This window comes from Betta splendens, chromosome 6 (assembly GCF_900634795.4).
Source record: "Betta splendens chromosome 6, fBetSpl5.4, whole genome shotgun sequence".
Classification (NCBI taxonomy): domain Eukaryota; kingdom Metazoa; phylum Chordata; class Actinopteri; order Anabantiformes; family Osphronemidae; genus Betta; species Betta splendens.
This window is the reverse complement of record NC_040886.2, coordinates 16,624,154-16,644,090: the sequence shown is the minus strand read 5'-3', so window position 1 is coordinate 16,644,090 and position 19,937 is coordinate 16,624,154. Positions and strand designations below refer to the sequence as shown.

At 47.2% G+C, this 19,937-nt stretch overlaps 1 protein-coding gene and 1 long non-coding RNA gene across 2 annotated transcripts; both read left to right on the top strand.

Moving 5' to 3' along the window:
- The first annotated feature begins 294 nt into the window (after nucleotides 1-294).
- snx33 (sorting nexin 33) lies at nucleotides 295-12,179 on the top strand. The gene is made up of 2 exons (XM_029153596.3): nucleotides 295-2,633; nucleotides 10,238-12,179. The coding sequence occupies exons 1-2, from the start codon at nucleotides 1,205-1,207 to the stop codon at nucleotides 10,489-10,491; spliced, it is 1,683 nt and encodes a 560-aa protein (XP_029009429.1). The 5' UTR covers nucleotides 295-1,204; the 3' UTR covers nucleotides 10,492-12,179.
- Nucleotides 2,640-10,237, top strand: LOC114857262 (uncharacterized). Its single transcript, XR_003786189.3, has 2 exons — nucleotides 2,640-6,117; nucleotides 6,216-10,237. It is a non-coding gene; the product is annotated as an uncharacterized LOC114857262 (long non-coding RNA).
- Nucleotides 12,180-19,937: the final 7,758 nt, after the last annotated feature.

The window sequence follows — 19,937 nt, the reverse complement described above, 5'->3', positions numbered from 1 at the left end:
AAAGGTATGGTGCATCTAAATTGCAATTCCTGTTTATTTAATGTGTGTGTCACTGATGGATATTTAGTTACTTCCCTGTCCTGTGTTTTGTGCTGTATTTCTGTGCCTTAGTGGTAGTTTTTATTAAATGTGTTTAATTTAGTTTTAAATGTGTGTTAGTTGCATGATCATCGCCGTCATTTCCTTCCCCAACATCATAAGTATCGTTATATTGTGATCACACTGTTCCTTGCTTTGTGCTCTTCTCGGTTCTTCCTGTCGGGGGCGGTGTTGAGCCAACATCTCCTCTTTCAAACAATATAAAGGAGTCCGTGAAAAAAGGGCAACTTGCGTTCAATTGTCCAAGCCTAACGTCACGGAAAGAGTTACTTTGGCGCAGCGCGCACAAGAATGATCCCAACGAAATACTATTGAGCGGAGCTGTGTGTTGATAAGAAGAATCCACGTTGTTTGGATGGCGCTTCTCGTTTTTGTGAATATAAAGGATCGAGTGAAGATGCGCAGGAACCTGTTTACAAGGGAAACGCAGCAAGTTTGAGTCCGGGGGAATGCGGAGCAGGCTCAAAATGCACAGGGATAGCATTACTCATTGCTCAGTGTTCCTCGCGCCAGCCACTTCGCCTTCGAAATGTTTTCATCAAGGATGATTCCTAAGCTCCGTAGTGCGAAACAAGTGTCTGAGGGGCGAACGACGCGTTGTTGCAGCACAGTTTCTAGGGATTAAAGCGGCCGTTGGTGCTTTTGGAGGAGCTCTTTGGCGAAGCCAGTTTTGTTTTTCGACCTGTTGGGACTGAGATGCAGCAGGAGCGTGTGTTTGTATTATCAGTAAGTTAAGGTGTTATAGAGTCTTCATAGCCTGAAGTTATTCTTAGGTTTTAAAGTAATATAGATGGTCAGACTATAGAGCGATAGCTTCAATGGGCTGAAGTTATTCACACCAGGCCCTTTGTAGACTTTTATTTTGGCAGAGAGAATAAATAGTTTTTTTCGACGTCTGTGTTTATTGTATGTCCAAATTTACATTTTATGCTGTTGCACACTTGATCCAACAGCCGCCATGTCATTTGAGATGACTTTAAATATTACAGTGACATAGTGTCAGATGTTTTCCAACACAGAATGCATGAAGACAGTAGCAGCAGGATAATTTAAGCACTCACGTGCATGAAGAGTCTTTTGGTTTGGGATCCACTGGAATATCAACATGTCAGTGAAAGCCAAAGCCCTCTACACTTTTCAAAGTGAAAACAAAGAGGAGATAAATATTCAGGAGAATGAAGAACTGGTTATCTTTGATGAGAACTCAGTGGACGGCTGGTTTCAGGGGGAGAACAGCCGAGGGGAGAGGGGTCTCTTTCCAGCATCGTACGTGGAAATTATTCGCAACCGCTCAAACTCCAACGTGACCGACTCCTCTATCAGCCCCCCAAGCTCTTTAGGAAAAGTCTCCTATTTCCCCTCTTTACCAAACACTTCTCCCAATCTACAGCATCCCTACTACGATGATGAAGATGATGATGACTGGGATGACTGGGATGACAGGTCCACAGTAGTGGAGGATTCTGACCACACTAGGAACCCGGGGGCTAATGGACATGCCCATCAGAGCCCAATGTCCAACAATCCCAATGTGCACTACCGGGCCAAACCCCACATGGAGAGACAAGACAGCGTCTCCAGCTCCAGGAAGGGCAGCATGGTGGGCAGCTGGAACCGATTTTCCAGCTTCGTCCGCTCAGGTGTGGAAGCATTTGTTCTGGGTGATGTGCCCATGATGGCAAAGATAGCCGAGTCGTACACCATTGACATGGGTCTTTTGGGCCCTCGGTGGAAAGAGAGCCCACAACCTTTCTGCTGCTCAATAGAAGACCCCACAAAACAGACAAAGTTTAAAGGCATCAAGACCTACATTTCATACCGGGTCACGCCGAGCCACACAGGGCGTCCCGTGTACCGGCGCTACAAACACTTTGACTGGCTTTACAACCGTTTGCTGCACAAGTTCACTGTGATCTCTGTGCCTCACCTGCCCGAGAAGCAGGCCACAGGGCGATTCGAGGAAGACTTCATCGAGAAGCGTAAGAGACGACTGATACTATGGATGAACCACATGACCAGTCACCCGGTCCTGTCCCAGTACGAAGGCTTCGAGCACTTTCTGATGTGTGCCGACGACAAGCAGTGGAAACTGGGCAAGAGGCGGGCGGAGAAGGACGAGATGGTGGGAGCCCACTTCATGCTCACCCTCCAGATCCCCAACGAGCACCAGGACCTTCAGGATGTCGAAGAGCGGATCGACACCTTCAAGTCCTTCGCTAAGAAAATGGACGACAGCGTGATGCAGCTCACACATGTTGCCTCGGAGCTGGTGCGTAAACACCTGGGCGGATTCAGGAAGGAGTTCCAGCGGCTGGGAAATGCCTTCCAGTCCATCAGCCAGGCGTTCATGCTGGACCCTCCCCACTGCTCAGATGCCCTCAATAATGCCATTTCCCACACAGGCCGCACCTATGAGAACATTGGGGAGATGTTCGCAGAGCAACCTAAGTATGACCTCTTCCATATGCTGGACAAGCTGTCGCTCTATCAAGGCTTGCTTGCCAACTTCCCAGACATTATTCATCTACAGAAAGGTAATGAACTTTCAGTATGTGAAATACCAGACATACCTTTGGTAGCCTTACAGTATATCCAATCACATGTCTGAATCTGCTCTTCATTTTCTGAGTCTGGCTGCTCTGGCTAAGACAGGAAGCAGCTACCATGAGAAAGTCTCACAAAGGCTTTAGTAGTAAAGAATAATATACCAAGTGTCTGCTAAGGGGAGCAGGCTGCCGATGACCCATCGTCACATTTGTTTGTTTTGCTGTGGTTGACAGATCAGGTCAGGTTTTTCTTCCTGTATCTCCTCCCTCTCTCATCACAAGGACACACCGTTTAACCTAGATTAGTGTGAGTATGTTAAAGCGACGGTCTGAAAGGAAAATTAGGTCCCAGTGTTTGCCTACAGCATCTTAGGCCATTTGCTCCACCTACTCCCCCCACTTCAACCCACTCACACACACAGTAAGACACACCCACATACCAACACATTCCTTCACAATACTAATGTAATTGGACAACTGGAAATAGTAATTATAACCCAACCAGTGAATCAAACCAGCCATTAATGGGATGTTTTAATTTGGGCGTTTTTGTTGTGGATTTCCACTTTACATACTTCTGTCGCTTTCTACAATTTGAAGAAACTCCCACGCAAAACCTTTGTTGTGGATTTAAACCAACAGCAATGATTTAAAAGAACATCTGAGTAGCATTAGCAGAAAATGCCATATGGGTCGGTGGGTCAGAATCCTGGCAATGATAAAGGTCGACTTAACCTTTCACAAACTGTGGTTCCTTCAGGAGTACACAATTGAATCTAGTTGACATCTTTATTTCAATCACAGCGTCAAACTCTCACCTGAGAGACGAGGTATATGGTGATATGACTTTGTTCCCTGATGTTTCCAGTCAGGTGGTAGTGAGTCAGAGCTTTACCCTAGCCTTCTGTTCTGTTTGCAGTTATCAGCATTCACGTTTGCAAAAACAAATTCCTACAGTGGGAACTCGTACATGTACTACTGTATCACCACCTTAAGCCACCTTAAGAGATGTTGTAATTTGATAACAGTTGGACCTGTAACTCTGGCTTTATCTCCTGTTAACCTGTTCAGTCAGTGCTGCAGTATCAGCATCGTGTGTCAGAGCTCAAACGTGTAACACTATCAGCTGAACGCTGTTGGTTCAGGACGCATGAAAAGGCCACTACCCACCAGGAATAATGGCTGGTAAATTGTATTATCTCATTCAAACAGCTGGGGGACATTATTACAAAGGTCAGTGGTGATACGCTTCAGCTAGTTACATTCATCACTCCACCCAGGAATAAACGAGTGTGTTTGATCATTTACAAGCAGATAAACATGTTCTAAATAAACATGTTCTCAGACTATCACAAAGGTAGGAAGGTGGAAATGTAAAGTTGCCCTTTAACTAACATCCTTACCCTCATTTCCTCTGTATAATGTAATGTGTCCAGGTCACCAATGATGAACATTAGAACCAGTGTATAATACAATCAAGCACATCTGCTGTCAGAATGATAACGATCATTCTGACCTGATCCTGTTGTTTTCTCCAGCACATGTAGAAGGTGTGCAGCGGTGTTTTTGTCCAGGCAGAGTTTAGTCGCCTCCCTGTGACTTGTGTTCTTCTGAACCAGATACAGCTGTGGCAACACTCAGAACACACACAGCTGAGGTCAACCTTTTCCGGTGCCGCTCCTCCTCCTCCTCCTCCTCCTCCTCCTCTTCATCCCTGCTCTGCTTCTTCTGTCCTGCCTGGCTTTGACTGTGAGTCCTGGGGAGCATGTAAACTGCAGGAATGTTGAATGTGGTGGTGGACAGTGACTGCATGTGGCCTTGATAAAACCAGCGCAGGGAGGAGAGGGTTTTGAGTAACGTCAGAAAAATGTCAGGGTGTGCTCTGTGCATCTCTTTCTCCCATTTTTTCTTGTCTCGTTTTGACTTTGGTCTCTGCTGTTGCTCCATCTGCAGATCAGTTTATCATGAGAGCTTGGCCTCTTGCTTTATCCTCTTCACATGTGCCTGCTTGCTTTAATGCTCTCTCCTTCTGTTACCCCATATAAATGTCCACATAAGACTTCTTGGGGTGAGAGACTGCCGTGGTTTTAGTAAAACTGAAAGTAAATCTCATCTGGTCCCAAAGGCTTGAACGCCATCTGATATCTATACCTGAATCTCATTTGATTCCAAAATTGTTTAATTTTACTGTCTTTCACTATGCTGTGCTGTTTCATAATAGGGCTCCTGTGAGAGTTGTACGAGAGTCAACATTGTGTGTTAGTTACTTGTTGGTAATCTTGGTCTGTACTGAACGTCTCCTGTTGAATGCTTTCCCACGTTTGACTCACTTCTCTCAGACAAAACCACCTTTTGTAGCGTTAAATAATCCCAGAGCGGCACACAATGGAGCGAACCCAACCGCTTCATGGTGTCATGTCACATCATGTGTTGTGTAAGATGAAATGTGAGGCGTTGGCTCCGTGTGAGTTCTAGGCTGCCTCACATGTGTCCAGAGAACGACACGTTGTGGCCGCTGGGGCAAAAGACGGAAAACCCGGTTCTTGTCATTGTCATGGACAAAAACAACACAATTAATCACTTCTGCTCCGAATCAAACTTCAAGTTGTGGTTTAATTGGGATACTCAGTGTAGTCAGAGGCAGGTCAGAGCGAGTGTTCTGTGGAAATACTAGGGATGCACTTTTCCAAATGCTTTTCAGCTGATTTCAGCTCTTTTATGTTAGAGAAAGTGTTTCCTCCCCTCAGCTGCTGCTGCTGATGGTGCATTAAAACCTCCTGTGATCCACAGCAGAGCATCAGTTTGAGAATGAGCGAGCTCCCCTGAGACGCCTTCAACACTCCAGCCAGTCTTTTAATCTGGACAAGAGGTTAGTTGTCCTCCATATGGCAGCGCATTACAGAACCACATGCAGACCCCATCACTTTGAAGGAAGTCTAGTTTGTTGCCAAGTTGTGAGGGAATGCGTCTCCCACATGCCCCGTTACAGTGTCTGCCGATAACACGGGCTCGTCCAGCTCCGCGCCGCGATGCTGCTGGGAGGCGTTTAAGGGCTGACCAGGAGCACATGTTGTGTTTAAGTGATCTAACAAGCATGTTACTGATTAACATTCCATACACTGGTTGCGACACACAAGAACACTGCATTGTCAGCAGGTACCAGGCCTCAGTTGGGGCATTGTCTTTCAATATTGACTATTATTCGTATTTGCTGACTGTGGAGCAGTGGAAGCAGTTTAGAAGTGTTGTATCTCTCCTCTTTGCTTTCGCATGAATCTAACGAAGGCCGGGCCCCTGCCTTCACGCATGCTGTCTATCCACATGCTTCTGCATTCCTGTCTGAGCTGGCCCAGGGAACCGCTCTTTCACACTGAAGGAGATTTCCACCTCCTCCTTTGCTGAGACGCAGACTATACGAAGAGCTGGCTGCTTTTATGTCCCAGGAGAACTTTATCCGGACAGATCATTAGTGGTAACTTTCACAGTTTTGCATTATTGTGCAGTATCGTAGTGTAGTGTACAACGTGTCCCATGGTCTGGTCTTAATTGGAGGCTTTGAATTGATCATAGGTGTGTTGGCCCAAACGACATGTCCTTGGACTGTGGGGGAAGAGAAATCCTCAGGTTTGTACCTGTTGAGTTGAGCTCCTTCCACACCTCTGAGCTGTGACTGTAAAGAGGAAGCTCAGTTAAGCTTGTTTGTGCTTATTCACTCACCCGAGGCCTGTGATTATAGGTGAAGGAGCTCTTGGGCTGAGATGCTCTTCACATCATATATGATGTGTACATATCAGCTGTGGCTCCAGGGATGATTGTCCACTATTTGCAGCCGTTTGATCTTTGACCCCTGGCGCGTCAAAGCTGTTCTGTTTCACCAGTTCCTGAATTACTAACTTGCAACAAACTGGCAATATATTTTATTATACCTGGATAGACCACCTGTTACTTAGTGCACGGTTAAAGCCCTGGAAGTAGAAGTGGAAGTCCTGCTCGTTAGCCTGACGAGGAAAGTGCTTGTGCTGCTGTTAAAGAATGGAAAAAGACTGTTTTGATCGCTTTTTCTAATTAAGTAGCTTTGACTCTGTTTATTGAGTTAATAATGTTTCTGCCTCCAATGCAGTTAAATTACAGCTAAAGCGCCTGTGTTTCACCGGCTCTGTGTGGTTGTCATGGTAACGGCACAAAGCCTGCGGTTGGCATGGAGATGACATCCCTGAGAGGAGAGGACCGCTAGCAGTACTTTGGCTGACCTTTTCCTCATGTTATGTCATGGTGTTCCAACAACTAAGCAACTAAAACCTTTAAGACAAGCAAACATTGTTGTGATTGGAGTGATTTGGTGCCACGCGTCAGCTGAGGTCGGATAATGGCATTGCTCGGATTCATTCCTCGTGTCTGCAAGGACGACATTCTTTCTGACCTGTGTGCTGTCTGCAGCACTTCACTCCACAAATGTAACCGGGCCGAGTCACAGGGGGAATGATACAGCTGCTCCACAGCATAAGGACTGGTGTGAATGACTGTAATGTCACAGTCAGATACAGAACGGGACTCACAAAGCTTCAAGAAACGATACAAAGCGAAAAAAATGCTATTCAAACATTGATGCTGCTCCTTTTAACATGCTGGAGTTTGGGAAGTATGTTTTATCTTTATCTAGTTCCAGCTAATAAGTGATAATGTAAATATTTTAATATATAGAGTCTTTTAATAAAACTATTAACATGTCTGACATGAAGGTGGATTTATTTGTTCAGCATCTCCTTCACTGAAGGCTCATTCTGAGCTCTGGACCTATTGGAGATGTTCATCTTTCATCTGTCAGTTACACTTGGACAGAATCTGCTCAGCGGTGCCTTGTTTCCGCTCGTTTTTACGTTGTTGTCCTTTTGGTTTCTCCCTTTCTTTTTCTTTGCTTCAGCTTAAATGTCACTAAAAACAGGATCTGTTACTATGCAGAAGCATGTGGATAAACTAGATTCAGTCTCTCCGTCTGCTTCGTCACCCACTTTTTATCTACCAGCTAATCTGTAAAGCTGCGTTTCGTGTCTTTCTTGAAAGTGATTGTCAACATAGAACAAATATTCCACCAGTTCACTGTGGTGCTTGACACCGACATCAGTCCCTTTTCTCTCTCTGTCTCTCTCTGTCTCTCTGTCTCTCTCTCTCTCTCTCTCTCTCTCTTCCATCCATCAAGCCTCATTTGTCCTGTTTCTGTTTTCTGCACTGAGTTGATGTGACTTTACTCATCTACTTGGTCACTGTGTTCTTGTCCTCGTATTATTTCAGTCACATTTCGCCATCTTGGATTTGAAAACCACAACCTGCCAAATATTTTTCCTACTCACTATTCAGGAGAGTATCTTAGCGGTCCTGAAGGAAAATGAGGGTGTTGTGTGGTTTTCGCTGTAGCAGTGAAGTCATTACATTCTAGTGGCTTCGCTTTCACATACTAACCCAGCACGGTTTCACTCTCACACCCACATAAACCCAGTCACCTCCAGCACATCGTGAAGCGTTAGGCAGCACCTTTTCCAACTGGAGACAGGAGCTTGTGCCAGGTCATTTCAGTCCAGTGTTTGCGTTGGGGATCTAATCGTTAGTGGCAGATGAAGGCTAAGGACCTCCTGAGAAGAGTAAACCTTGAGGAGAACAGTGCAGCCATGTTGTCATCCTGTGGGCTGCTCTGATGAATGAAGACGTGCCACGTCTGTAGCAACAGTAAAATCTTCCTTCTTCTGCTGATTAATTGCACACTCAGCACATGTTGATGTACATTATCTTAGACTGAAGAGGCTTCTCCAGTTTGAACAGGCCTCCACTCCAGAGTTAAACAGGGACAACGATGTAATGATGTGCAAATGCAGAGGTTTAATGTTTATAGAAAACTGCAGGTTTTGCATAAAAACACGCTGTAAACATGTACAAGCATCCCAGAGGATCACCTCCGTTCCCACTTATGCATCAAGAGGAAAGATGGTAAATGGGATTCATAGAAGTGCTGCACTTCCCGACCCCGTCCTGCAGTGACCTCAGGTCCACAGGCCTGTGGGAATGGGGAATGAAGCAGATGCCTGAGTTCACTGGCCCTGATGCTTGTGGTCAGTTAATCTGGACGAGGCTCATTCTGTTGCTCTTTGTCTCATATCTACACATGAAGTGTCGCTTTACAAACATAAATCGTTCCTGTCATTAAGTGGTGTACAGATCTTTACTGAGGTGTTTCATTTATTGAAGCACGCCGCCGTCGTGGTGCTAAACAGGCTTTGCTTCATTTGTCTTCGCAGATCCCTTTCCCACCCTTCATGCTTCATCCTCCCCCATTCGCTGCCTCTTCCCCCTCGTTAGTCCGACACCGAGTTCTAATTTCCACCCATCACAGGCTCGTGAAGCTGTCGCCATAAAACATGCGGTAGCCGGTCTGGTTGGAAAAGATAAACAAATCTGGTGACTTTACAGATCGCTGCTCGTGTATCACCGAGCATTCGGTGACTCAGAGGAGGCAAAGGCTTATGGTGCGACGGGGAGTCGTCTTTTATTTTGTAGCATAAACATAATGGTGAGTGTGTTCGTGAGCAAAGCTGCCTTTGTGTCGAGTTTGAGCTTAGTAGATGCAGGAATGTTGTGTGGAACCCCCTACAGCTCACATCCACGGACGTGAGCGCCTCGTCTTTATGTCCCACAGACGTGCTCCAGTATGTGGCCGTGCACGCTCTCCTCTCATGTGGAAAACAGAATGCTTGAATGTAGGTCAGCGCCACAGACTCCACTACACGCCTCCTCGCTGGAACAGGCTGCAAGTGCTGTTCATGCTTTCCCACACTTCTGCCAGGCATTCCATAGGAAATCCAGAGCGGCGTGAAGTCACAGTGAAGCGATGAGGCGCGCACGCGGTGCCCGCGGATGGACCGGACCCCGCTAGCGGCACGCGCTGCTGGTTCTGGTTCTGGTTCTGCTGGTTCTGCTGGTTCTGAGGCGGCGTGAAGCTGCCGCTCGGGCGCTGACGTCACCGCAGTCTGTGTGCAGTCTCCTCATCACTAGAAACTAGAGCCCTGGCACAAAACGCAGGCGCTTTCACTTCTCTGTCTGTGAAATGTGCAGCTTTACAGCCTTTAAGGTCTGTTCACTGTACCACACACATTACACAGAAACCCACACCCGCCCAAAGAACCGCTTTAGACCCTAACTTCTATTTTAGGTTTTCATAAGCACATTTTACAGCTTGTGTCTGACTCAATACATCATTTTGTCACCAACAGCTCATTAAAGCAGACGCGAAGATTTGACAGCTCCTCACATGAATTAGGTTCTTCCTTGTGTTTCACTTCACAGGTTCATCCACAGCTCACAACCTAAAAATCATCTATAGCATTAAAATAAGTCCATGTACTTTACTCTGATATTGAATAAATGATATGGAATGAGGTTTTTGACTATATTGTGGTGGAGGTTCAACTTACAGTTAATTCTTATTATTAATCCAGAAAAATTCTATGCTTGATTATTGTGTGATTTAACATGTCATTGCCCTGATTAACAGTCTGGGAGGTGTTTCCCCACTAATGCTCTCGGTGGTTCTTGGCCCGACGCAGGTGCCTTCGCCAAGGTGAAGGAGAGCCAGCGCATGAGCGACGAAGGGAAGATGGACCAGGACGAGTCCGACGGCATCAGGAAGCGCTGCCGGACGGTGGGCTTCGCCCTGCAGGCGGAGATGAGCCACTTCCATCAGCAGCGAGAAGTGGACTTCAAACACATGATGCAGGCCTACCTCACGGAGCAGATCGCCTTCTACCAGCGGGTTGTCCAACAACTGGAGCGCACGCTGCGCATGTACGACGGGCTGTGAACAGGAGAGCGCGGGACTCACGCTTGGCTCAGTTCAAGGACTCGCAGGTGACGAAGCGGACCTTAAAGTCACACTTTTATACCTACTGTACCTTTTATTTCAGAAGTACATATAACATAGGCAATATCACGGCGGACTGTTTATTTGACATAATTTAAGGTGTAACATAAAGAGTTTAGGATTCACAGTCACGCCGGTTGTAGCTGAACGCGTTAAGCCATGAATCGGGTCTTCAACCTCGTCCCCCTCTGGCCAACGTCTCACAGTATTCCTCACCTCCTCCTCATTCTGCCTCCAACAGCTCAGGTTTTCAGTGTGACTTTCATGGCAGTCCCCTGTGGTCGACTCAGTACCTGTCGCACCGCATTTTGACTTTTCATAAGTGCCTTTAGGGATCTGAGGTTGAGTGACCGTCTGCGTAGTAGAGGAGAAAACAAGTTTGCACATGCTTTATATACTGGGTCTGGGTCATGGTTGAGTGTCGGTGACTGAATGATGAGTCAGTAACTGTGCCGTTTTCATGTTGTAACTCGAACAAAGAAGAAAAACCTTCTTACGTAGCAGCAGGTTTATTTAACCAACTAATATGAATCATACTTAGAGTGGATTAAACTGGTTGAGAGGCTAAATATCAAAGCGTCATGCTCATGTTTATGTATTAGATCATGCACAAAGTCCAATACCAAAGCCTCCTACTGTGTTCCTAGCTCTTTGTGCAGTGGAAAGCCGCATGGGGACAGTTTATTGACACCTGAAGCTGCAGCCAGCTGGAAGAAAGTGCTGCGAGGGAGTCTAACACGCATTCAGGAAGTAGGCGTCGACCTACTCATTCAGCTGTTTGTCAGAACGAGGAGCTTCAACGACCATAATACTTGGACCAAACTACTTTGGTTCCTGTTGTGAGTCCACTCCTCACCTCGTTTAGAAACCTTAGCGCTGAGGAGTGAGGGGGATGTGTTTGTGAGCTGGTCACACTCCTTCATAAAGGCCCATTGTTCATTTAGTGGCCACTAATTCTCAATGTTTCACTGATGTGGCGGAAAATTGATATTAAAAAGGTTATTCTGCAGTTAGTGCTGCTCAGAATTAGACTGGTTCCTTTATAACAAAGACGTGCTGATTCAGCTCTGCATGTGTGTGACTCCCATCCGAGTGTTGCTGGTACTGCTACATCTGGAGCCTCCAGCTCACTGCTGTCTAAGTGTGCTGTTATTTATGTGGGTTTATTCCGGACCAACCCTTGCTTTCCACTCTGCCACTTGCACTCCTTTCAGTTTCTCCGAGACCAAAGAAGTCTGGCGTTTTCTGCCCGGCTTCCGTTTTAAACTTTTTAGTAAAAGTACATTTGTTTTGTGGCTTTTGTAATTGAGTCTTTCCTCGTCTGAGGAAAAATGTTGAGAGGCGTTGGAAAAACTAAGAAGACATTCCACAGAGAAACGATCCTGGACACCAAAGGCAAAGAGGTTTTAGGATAAAGAAAGGCACACGAGGTGCAAACGAAAGAATGAAAATGAAGCTCCAGGTGTTTCACACAAGTGACTGTTCCCTAACATGGATGTGTGGCCTCGTGGGTCGCGAGAGCTTTGTGCTTTAGTCTCTGAAATAACAGATGGTGATTTTAAGTAAGTAATTTGTTACTTGATTTAGGAGAGGTGGATGTACAAATGAAATAAAAGCAATGATGGTCATCGCTCTCAGTTTGTGTCATCTGTGCAAATGTATGTATCGGACATGTGATTCAGAAACCAGCGGGTGATACCATAATAAATGAAAGCATTACTGGTGTAACTGGAGCCCCAGCTTTTCACAATCCTACAATAAATGCAACACAAGGAGCTTCTGGTGCCAGAAGCGTGACGTTCAGGCTGTCATCCATGTGTCATGTCTGTGGTGGTGAGGGCCGGGTGTGTGTGGGTTTGCTGCCGGGTCAGACTCAACAGCTAGTCGCTGGGCTATAAAAACGCTGTGCAGACGTTCATTTTGGTTTTAGTCGTTTGGCAGATTACTTTTTTTAAAGTGAGACACACAAACACAGCAGCAGCTTCGGGTTTTTGCTCGAGGATCCTTCCACATGTTGATTGGAGCAGATTGGACCAGAACAGTTTGAACCGAAACCCAGTGGAGGCCGGAGCCGCCAGCTCCAACATTTGTCTGGAAAGGTCAGTCAACACTGAACCATTGCGTTCCTCCAGTGGAGCTGCTCCTGCAGCGAGCGCAACTTTACAGTAAGTGAATTTGCTTTTTTCACTTAATCAGGATGGCGAAATCTTGTGGTTTACATATTTTTGCGCATACGTTTCATAGGTGGACGTTTACGGCCGTGCGACAGAATCCCAGCTGCTGAACGATCTCCGCATATGTTACACACGCACCTCCTTTCAACTCAAAAGCAAATCCAGATGTGTGCGTTTGAAGTCAGAGCCGGTTTTAGGGGGATGCTCCAGCCTCTCAGGTTGCGGTGTGAGGCCGGGGCGACAGGATGATGTCACCGTCGTGATGCGTGCGCGGAGGAGACAGACAAATTTACTGGGAAGAATAAAACCTGAATTTGCGGCGTAAATCACGTCACTAATTAGGGCGGTGAAAGCAGGCGGCCTGTCTGCCGCACGCTTGTATAATGTTCACCGCAGAGGATTAGTGACGCGAAAAGGCCTCAATGGCCGTAAGTTGACACCTCGGAAAGAGTAGCGCTGACAGCGCGCTTCTCAGCAGGCGTTTGAGTGAATGTGGAGGAGATGAAAACCATTGAGGCTTTTTCCATCGCACGCAGCTGAACCCGGGATGAGAGAACCGCCTCTTTCCACAAGCAGGAGGCTTTAACGGGGCGGTGATGGAGCTCTCCTGGAGCCGCCTCAGTCTCAGTAACACACCTGTTACCCGTCAACAGGCTCAGGTGTCCCAGGCAACAGCTGCTGCTGCACCAAACCTCAGTGAAGATGATGAGCGGCTGCAGCAGCACATGGGGAACGCGTTACGGCCGAGGGCGCCAGCACACGTCTGCAAAAAAAAAAAGCCTGGGCAGGAAAAGTGCGAGACCAGGCTCAGGACACGGCGTTCCCAGAGCCCTAATGACAAACCAGCCTGAGCTTCAGAGCAGCAGGTCGGCGGCCAGTCAGCGACTGGACGTGAATCAGCAGAGGGGTTGAAGGATGAACAGACACTCAGCCTGCGGTGACACGGAAGCAGCATGAGAACGAAACAAAGGCAGCAGATGGTGGGTTCAGCACCCAGTGACTCCTCCTCCCCCTCCTCCGTCCCGCTGAGCTGCTGGGACCAGCAGCACAGCGGAACCCAAAGCCAGCGCCCAAACCAGAGTTGAGCCTCTGTGAAGTTCGTTTGGGCCTGGAAGCCTCAGCGGGCAATTATTTTAATTGTACTTAGATGGAGAATCTATCATCAAAGGAAAATACTTGTTTCGGCATTTCCGGACTTATTTCTAAAGTTATAAATTCTGTTTTATGCAGAAAAACACACATTATCTCAACCCATCCTTATTGTAGACATTTTCAGCTTGTGCTGCTTTCAAAATAAAGCTAACCTAGAATGCTTGTATTAATTCAACCTTTATTTTGGAAGCTGAACCAAAAGGTTTCTTTTTTCGGCTCAGATTTACTGGAAGGATGAAGAGGAAATGAAACATTTTACTATAAAGAATAATCACCCAACAGCTACAGAGAGAAAACAGCCACTGTTTCAGGCCTTTTCACATGTGGAAGCCATTTTTGAAACACGCCGCTGATTTTACAGACCGAGATAATGTGACTTGTTTCCAGGTTTTGTAGTGGCTTCAGCCTGTTTCTACTCGTGGTTGGACTCCCATGTACCAGACCACGGTACTTTTCCTGACATGGTGGAACCTTTGCCTGTGTTTGCCTCATTCTGCTCTATCTGCCCTCCTCCACCTCGTCTCTCTCCACCTACACGCCGATAAGCGCCAAACGTAAACCAGACATCTGCAAGGCCTCCAGGACACCAGCATCTGTGCTCCACCGTCTGCCTGGCCGCAGTCTGGCTACGAGGACATTCCAGTGGGTTGGACCCCAAAGGCCGTTCTTCCACAGAGACCAGCGAGGAGTTTTCCTGCTGGACTGTTGTTTTTCTTCAGTGGAGCTAATCGGGCTTTGACGTGGTGGCAAACACCAGCGCCGCATAAGAAAAGTCATTTCTCAACAGACTCTTCAGTTTCAGTGAGTTTACACTGAAGGTCAGACTGATGTATAGTCTGGAGCGGCTCCACAGACATCTTACAGGAAACGTCATCATACTTTATTTATGCTCACGGGCCTGAACCGCTGATTTCTATGTTTACACCAAAATGTCTGTGAAAGGAGAAGTAAATGCTAATTACCTCGTGCTTCTGCTGTCACAACACGGAGCAGCTCAAGTGCTGAGAGCACTGAGTAATCCTGCTGCTTTCTCCGCTACACAATGACAAATACACACTTTATCTCAGGGAGGAAAACGTGACACGGATTCCTGGCGCTTCACAGACGTCAGCGTGCGCCAATGAGAAATGATGAAATCCCCTCAGAGCCACAGGCCCAGGCAGGTCCGAGCCGAGCGGACGCGAAGGTATTTAGAAACCGATGAGACAGGCACGAGTCGACGTGGAAACCGCAATGGCTGCTGGGAAAACGGAGAACAAACACAAGTTCTGCAAGCATCTGCTGCCCTGGTTCCGACCTGAGCGCCAGTTCAGAACAAAACGCTCCCTCCATAATGTTCTGCATGTGGTCACATCCTATAGGATTCTGTAAAAAGCTTAAAAGTGGAACTTGACCTTTGACCTCCCAATCAAATCTGGCCCTGACAACATGACACCTCAAACCAAACGTCTCAGAGGAAGACAGAGAACGGAGGCTGTTGATGCATCAACTCAGACCGTATGACGTCATACGAACGAACGCGTGACCAGAACTTCTGCTTTGTTTGTTACTATGTCAGTAAGTTTTAGTGGGAGCTAAGATACAGAAAACACAATCAAAACACTCAAACAAAAAATGTGGAAGAAATTAAAGGATCCATTTCAGAGTTTGGAACAGTGATACTGCATCTGGAGCTTCTCATCCCTGTTACTGTCAGAACTGCACAGGAACAAATGGGTTCATTAGCGCCGCTCTCATCTCTGCACCAACTGCTCAGCATCTCAACGGGGGCTCAAACTCCTGCTTCACTGAGACGCTTAAACACACCATTCACTGATGACGTAGCATCATCATCATCATCATCATCATCATCATCATCATCATCATCATCATCATCATCATCATCATCATCATCATCATCATCATCATCATCATCACCACCCTACCTGTTCCCACCCCTGAGCCCGATCCTGTCGCCCTTTCCCCTCTGAGCTCACAGCCGAGCTGGAGAAGTTCCCTCTGGAGACAAGAGTCATTTCCTCAGAACACAGTCTGCATTCCTGACACGCCGTCCAATCCCTGTAAACAACATTCCTGCTTTGAAAAAAAAAAACGATCTGTTTTATCCAACTGTTCAGTGTAGGAGCCTCTCCTCTGCCATGTCACTGTCTACGTTTATTATGTTTGTCCCGTTTTAAATCCATGGATTTATGAGAGATACTGTAAACAACACACGCTCACATCGACTACAACACATCGGGTCAAAAGTGGCAGAAATCCATCAGGACTCGACCGCTGTACAGTTCATGGGGCCTGTTCTGCTGCAGTAAACCTCACAAACCCTATTACAAATAGAGCCTTTCCATTTCCACCTCTGCAAATGTCCAAATGAAAGTCTGTAACTGGGAAGTGGACCTGCTGTGTCTCTGTCAGCTGACGCTGGTTGACAGGAACCACAGTTTCCCTCCTGTTAGCGTCTAGCGAAGGACATGTGGAACCGAATCAAGCCGGAGGTGGAGCCCAGCAGAGGAACAAGCAGGGGGAACCGGAGTGGAGCGACCCTAATACCGGGGGGGGGGGGCTTTTCTCATGGCAGACGTCGTAGGTGGAACAACACAGGTGCAGGTTGTAACTTTAATTATGGATCTGTGGCTTTAAGTGAAACGCGTTCACCTGCTTCCAGGGGTCCTGTAACTGTATGTTTGCTGTGAAACAGGATATAGTGTTGGAATCTACAGAGCTGGTGCTGCTCAGCTGCTCCCTGCAGATGTGGGTTCTGGTTCTGGTACTGAGCCAGGTTCTCTGTCTCTGCTCTGAGTTGGTGAAACGGCAGGAAACTCACCCATCACTGCACACAACAGCTAAAACAGACAGAAATGATGAGAAGAAAAGAGTTGCCTGAGATAATTCCTCAATTAGAATTATTTCTCTGATGAAAACAAAACTATTTGGATAAAAATACAGATATCAATTATTTAGAGTGATCAATGAACTGTGACCACAGCTTTAACACGTCTTCACCTTCTCATTATTGGGATGATAACAGATGTTCCATTTGGTTCCTCACACTTTTTACATTCAGCGTGTGGTCGGTCCCACGGGAGCAGATGAACCCGACTGAGCTCAGAACTCAAACACGGATCAGATGAGGAGGAGCGCTCCTGGTTTTCGGACTCAAGCCCACGTTTCCAGCTCGGCGCCGACTGTGGTTTCGAGCATTCCTGCGACAGACATCACCATCAATTAGACAGATTCCAATTAATATTCGACAGCGGCCGAGGAAACATCCGCCCACTCTGCTCGAGCCGCATTCCTGGTGTTTTGGTCGGAGACTTCTCAGTTAACGGCGTTATTGTCCCGTGAAGATCTGAGGCCATGTTTCTTTGGAAAAACACACATAGTTGTTTTATGGTCACAATAGCAGCAGGCTGTACGTAATGTGTGCTCTTGATCTGAGGAGATGTTGTAATTTTGACCTTTGAATCCTTGAGAATGTTTTCGTCTTGAAGCATCAGCACCACAAGAAGGATTTAACAAATACTCCACATAAAACAACCGGTTTTATCATCACCACCGTGGTGCTTGTTGAGTTGGCTTCTCACTGAGTTCTAAGTGAACATCCCTCCCTTTCTACCTGCTGCTGGTGCTGCTGGTGCTGCTGGTCCACGTCCACTGTGACCAGTGGGTCGACTGGAGCAGCTCCACTGGAAACGGCCGACGCCTCGACCTCAGCTCATTCACGCAGCTCCATCTCTTCTTTGTCTTTTTTACTCTCTATTCTATTCTATTCTATTCTATTCTATTCTATTCTATTCTATTCTATTACATTACATTACATTACATTACATTACATTACATTACATTATTACTCTATTACAAACTGATATTTGTGGTTAATATTATTTTACTGAAACACGTTTTGAGCCACTTTGTGACAAATAATTAAAACAAACACACATGTTGGTCCTGAACTGTAGAGGACGTCAGTTACAGCGTTGTTGCTGAATGTAACACACTCATCAGGTTCGTCTGGATGTTTTCCATCTAAACTGTGACTCCACAAATGGTGAAATGCAGCGGAGGCAGCTCTGATTGGATTTCTAGAGGCGTTCACTCTTCCCAGTTGGGTCGTGTGTGTGTGTGTGTGTGTGTGTGTGTGTGTGTGTGTGTGTGTGCGTGTGTGTGTGTGTGTTGAACTGGGCCCTCCCACCTCACAAACACTTCCTGTGGTCACGTTACAGTTGGGTGCCTCCGTTTTCCAACATCAACAGGGAGAAAGTTTTTCCCCTTCGAAAAATGTCAAAAGGAGAGAAAGACACGAGAAAGAAAAGTAAAACTTGACTTATAATGCTTTTATGCACGATCTCAGTTTGTTTCCCTTCATAGCCGGTGCCTCCACCCCATCACCTCGGCTTCCTGTGATGCAGAGGAGGTACAGTGTGTGATGGAGTGTGTTGGTCTTGGCTCGGCCTGTGCTTTGCTCCACCCGACTACTACACACACCCGCACAAACACACACATTTCCATGACAATAGCGTTCCAGCCGGTGGAAGTAACGGAGCACATTTCTGGCAGACGAGCGTGAAAGTCTCACTCGAGGCTGGACCTGAGGCATCATCTGCTCCGCTGCTCAGAAACAAACAGGGAGACGCTGCAGAGGCCGTCGGTCCGGACCGGCCTCAGGCCACTGCTCCACTGGTGGGGGTCCGTGGCACGTTGAGGCATCAAGCATGTGAAATGAATTAGCCCTCGCTCAGTAGAAAAGCAGCTGCCGCGGAGCTGGCTTTTAATGGGAAAAGCCTGAAAAGGCTGCTAAATATAGTCACACGCCATTCTGAACCGACAGAAAGGAAACGGGCAGCAGAAAACTGGACCAGAGATCATTCCAGTTTATCGCCTGGTGCATCTGTGCTGTGAGAATCTGGCCTGTGTTCCTTATTTACCAAGATCTGCTGATGTGGCGGAAAACAAGAGAGAAAGACACAAATGCCCATAGGGGATTTACAGTAGTGTGTGTGTGTGTGTGTGTGTGTGTGTGCGTGCGTGTGTGTGTGTGTGTGCGTGTGTGTGCGTGCGTGCGTGCATGTGCGTGCGTGTGTGCGTGCGTGCGTGCGCGTGCGTGCGTGCGCGTGCGTGCGTGCGCGTGCGTGCGTGCGTGCGTGTGTGTGTGTGTGTGGCCTGCTTTAGTTAAGCCTCTGATGCTTCTTTCTGCCAGATCGAGCTGGAGCCGGACGACCGGAAGACGCAGATTTACTGGATCCACCTGATTCCAGCGATGCGTTTGAGGAATGTGGGGATCTGTGCAGCAGCGCTGTTTACGTGCGACTGCTGGTTCCACAGAACACTCAGCGTGAGAAGTTCCCCCGGTGAAACGGAGCAGAGGTGGCAGCTGGAGCCACAGCGGACACACACTCACCCTGACTCAGTGCTGCTGAACGCTTTCAGCTGGTGAGGACGGAGACGGACTGTGCAGATGGTGACTGTGCCCAGCGCTCGCTGCTCTGCTGCTTCAGCCTCATCAGGACGGAGCCATCCATCCTCAGCTCACTGACGGAGTCAACAAGTCTACAACTAGTCTGAGATTTGGGAGACTGTAAACTCAGTGTTTTGACAGTTCAGGGTTTGTTGGGCTGAAGTGGCGGTGGAGCCTCTGTTTCTTCCCAGCAGCTGTTCTGCACTCACGTTTGTGTGAGGACCACCATTGACACAATGCCTTCCCCAGCCCCTCAAACTCACCATCACCACTAAAGGCAGACGTCCAATCTTTGCTCTAATCTGAACCAAAACTCAATTCTAACCTCAGCCCTAAAATCACATCTTCAAAGAAGTGAGGACAGACCAAAATGTCCTCACTTTGGTAGGAAAATACGTTTTTTGGTTCTCACTTTGATGCAAGTAGAAGTACACACACACACGCACGCACGCACACACACACACACACACACACACACTGGTTCATCACAGCCACAGAAACACAGTGGCTGTGATGAACACGGTCTGCGTGTCCTCGTCTTCCTCCAGGAGTGACAGCAGCAGCAGCAGCAGATGATTGACAGTGCTCTTCTGACCTCAGGGCTTGAA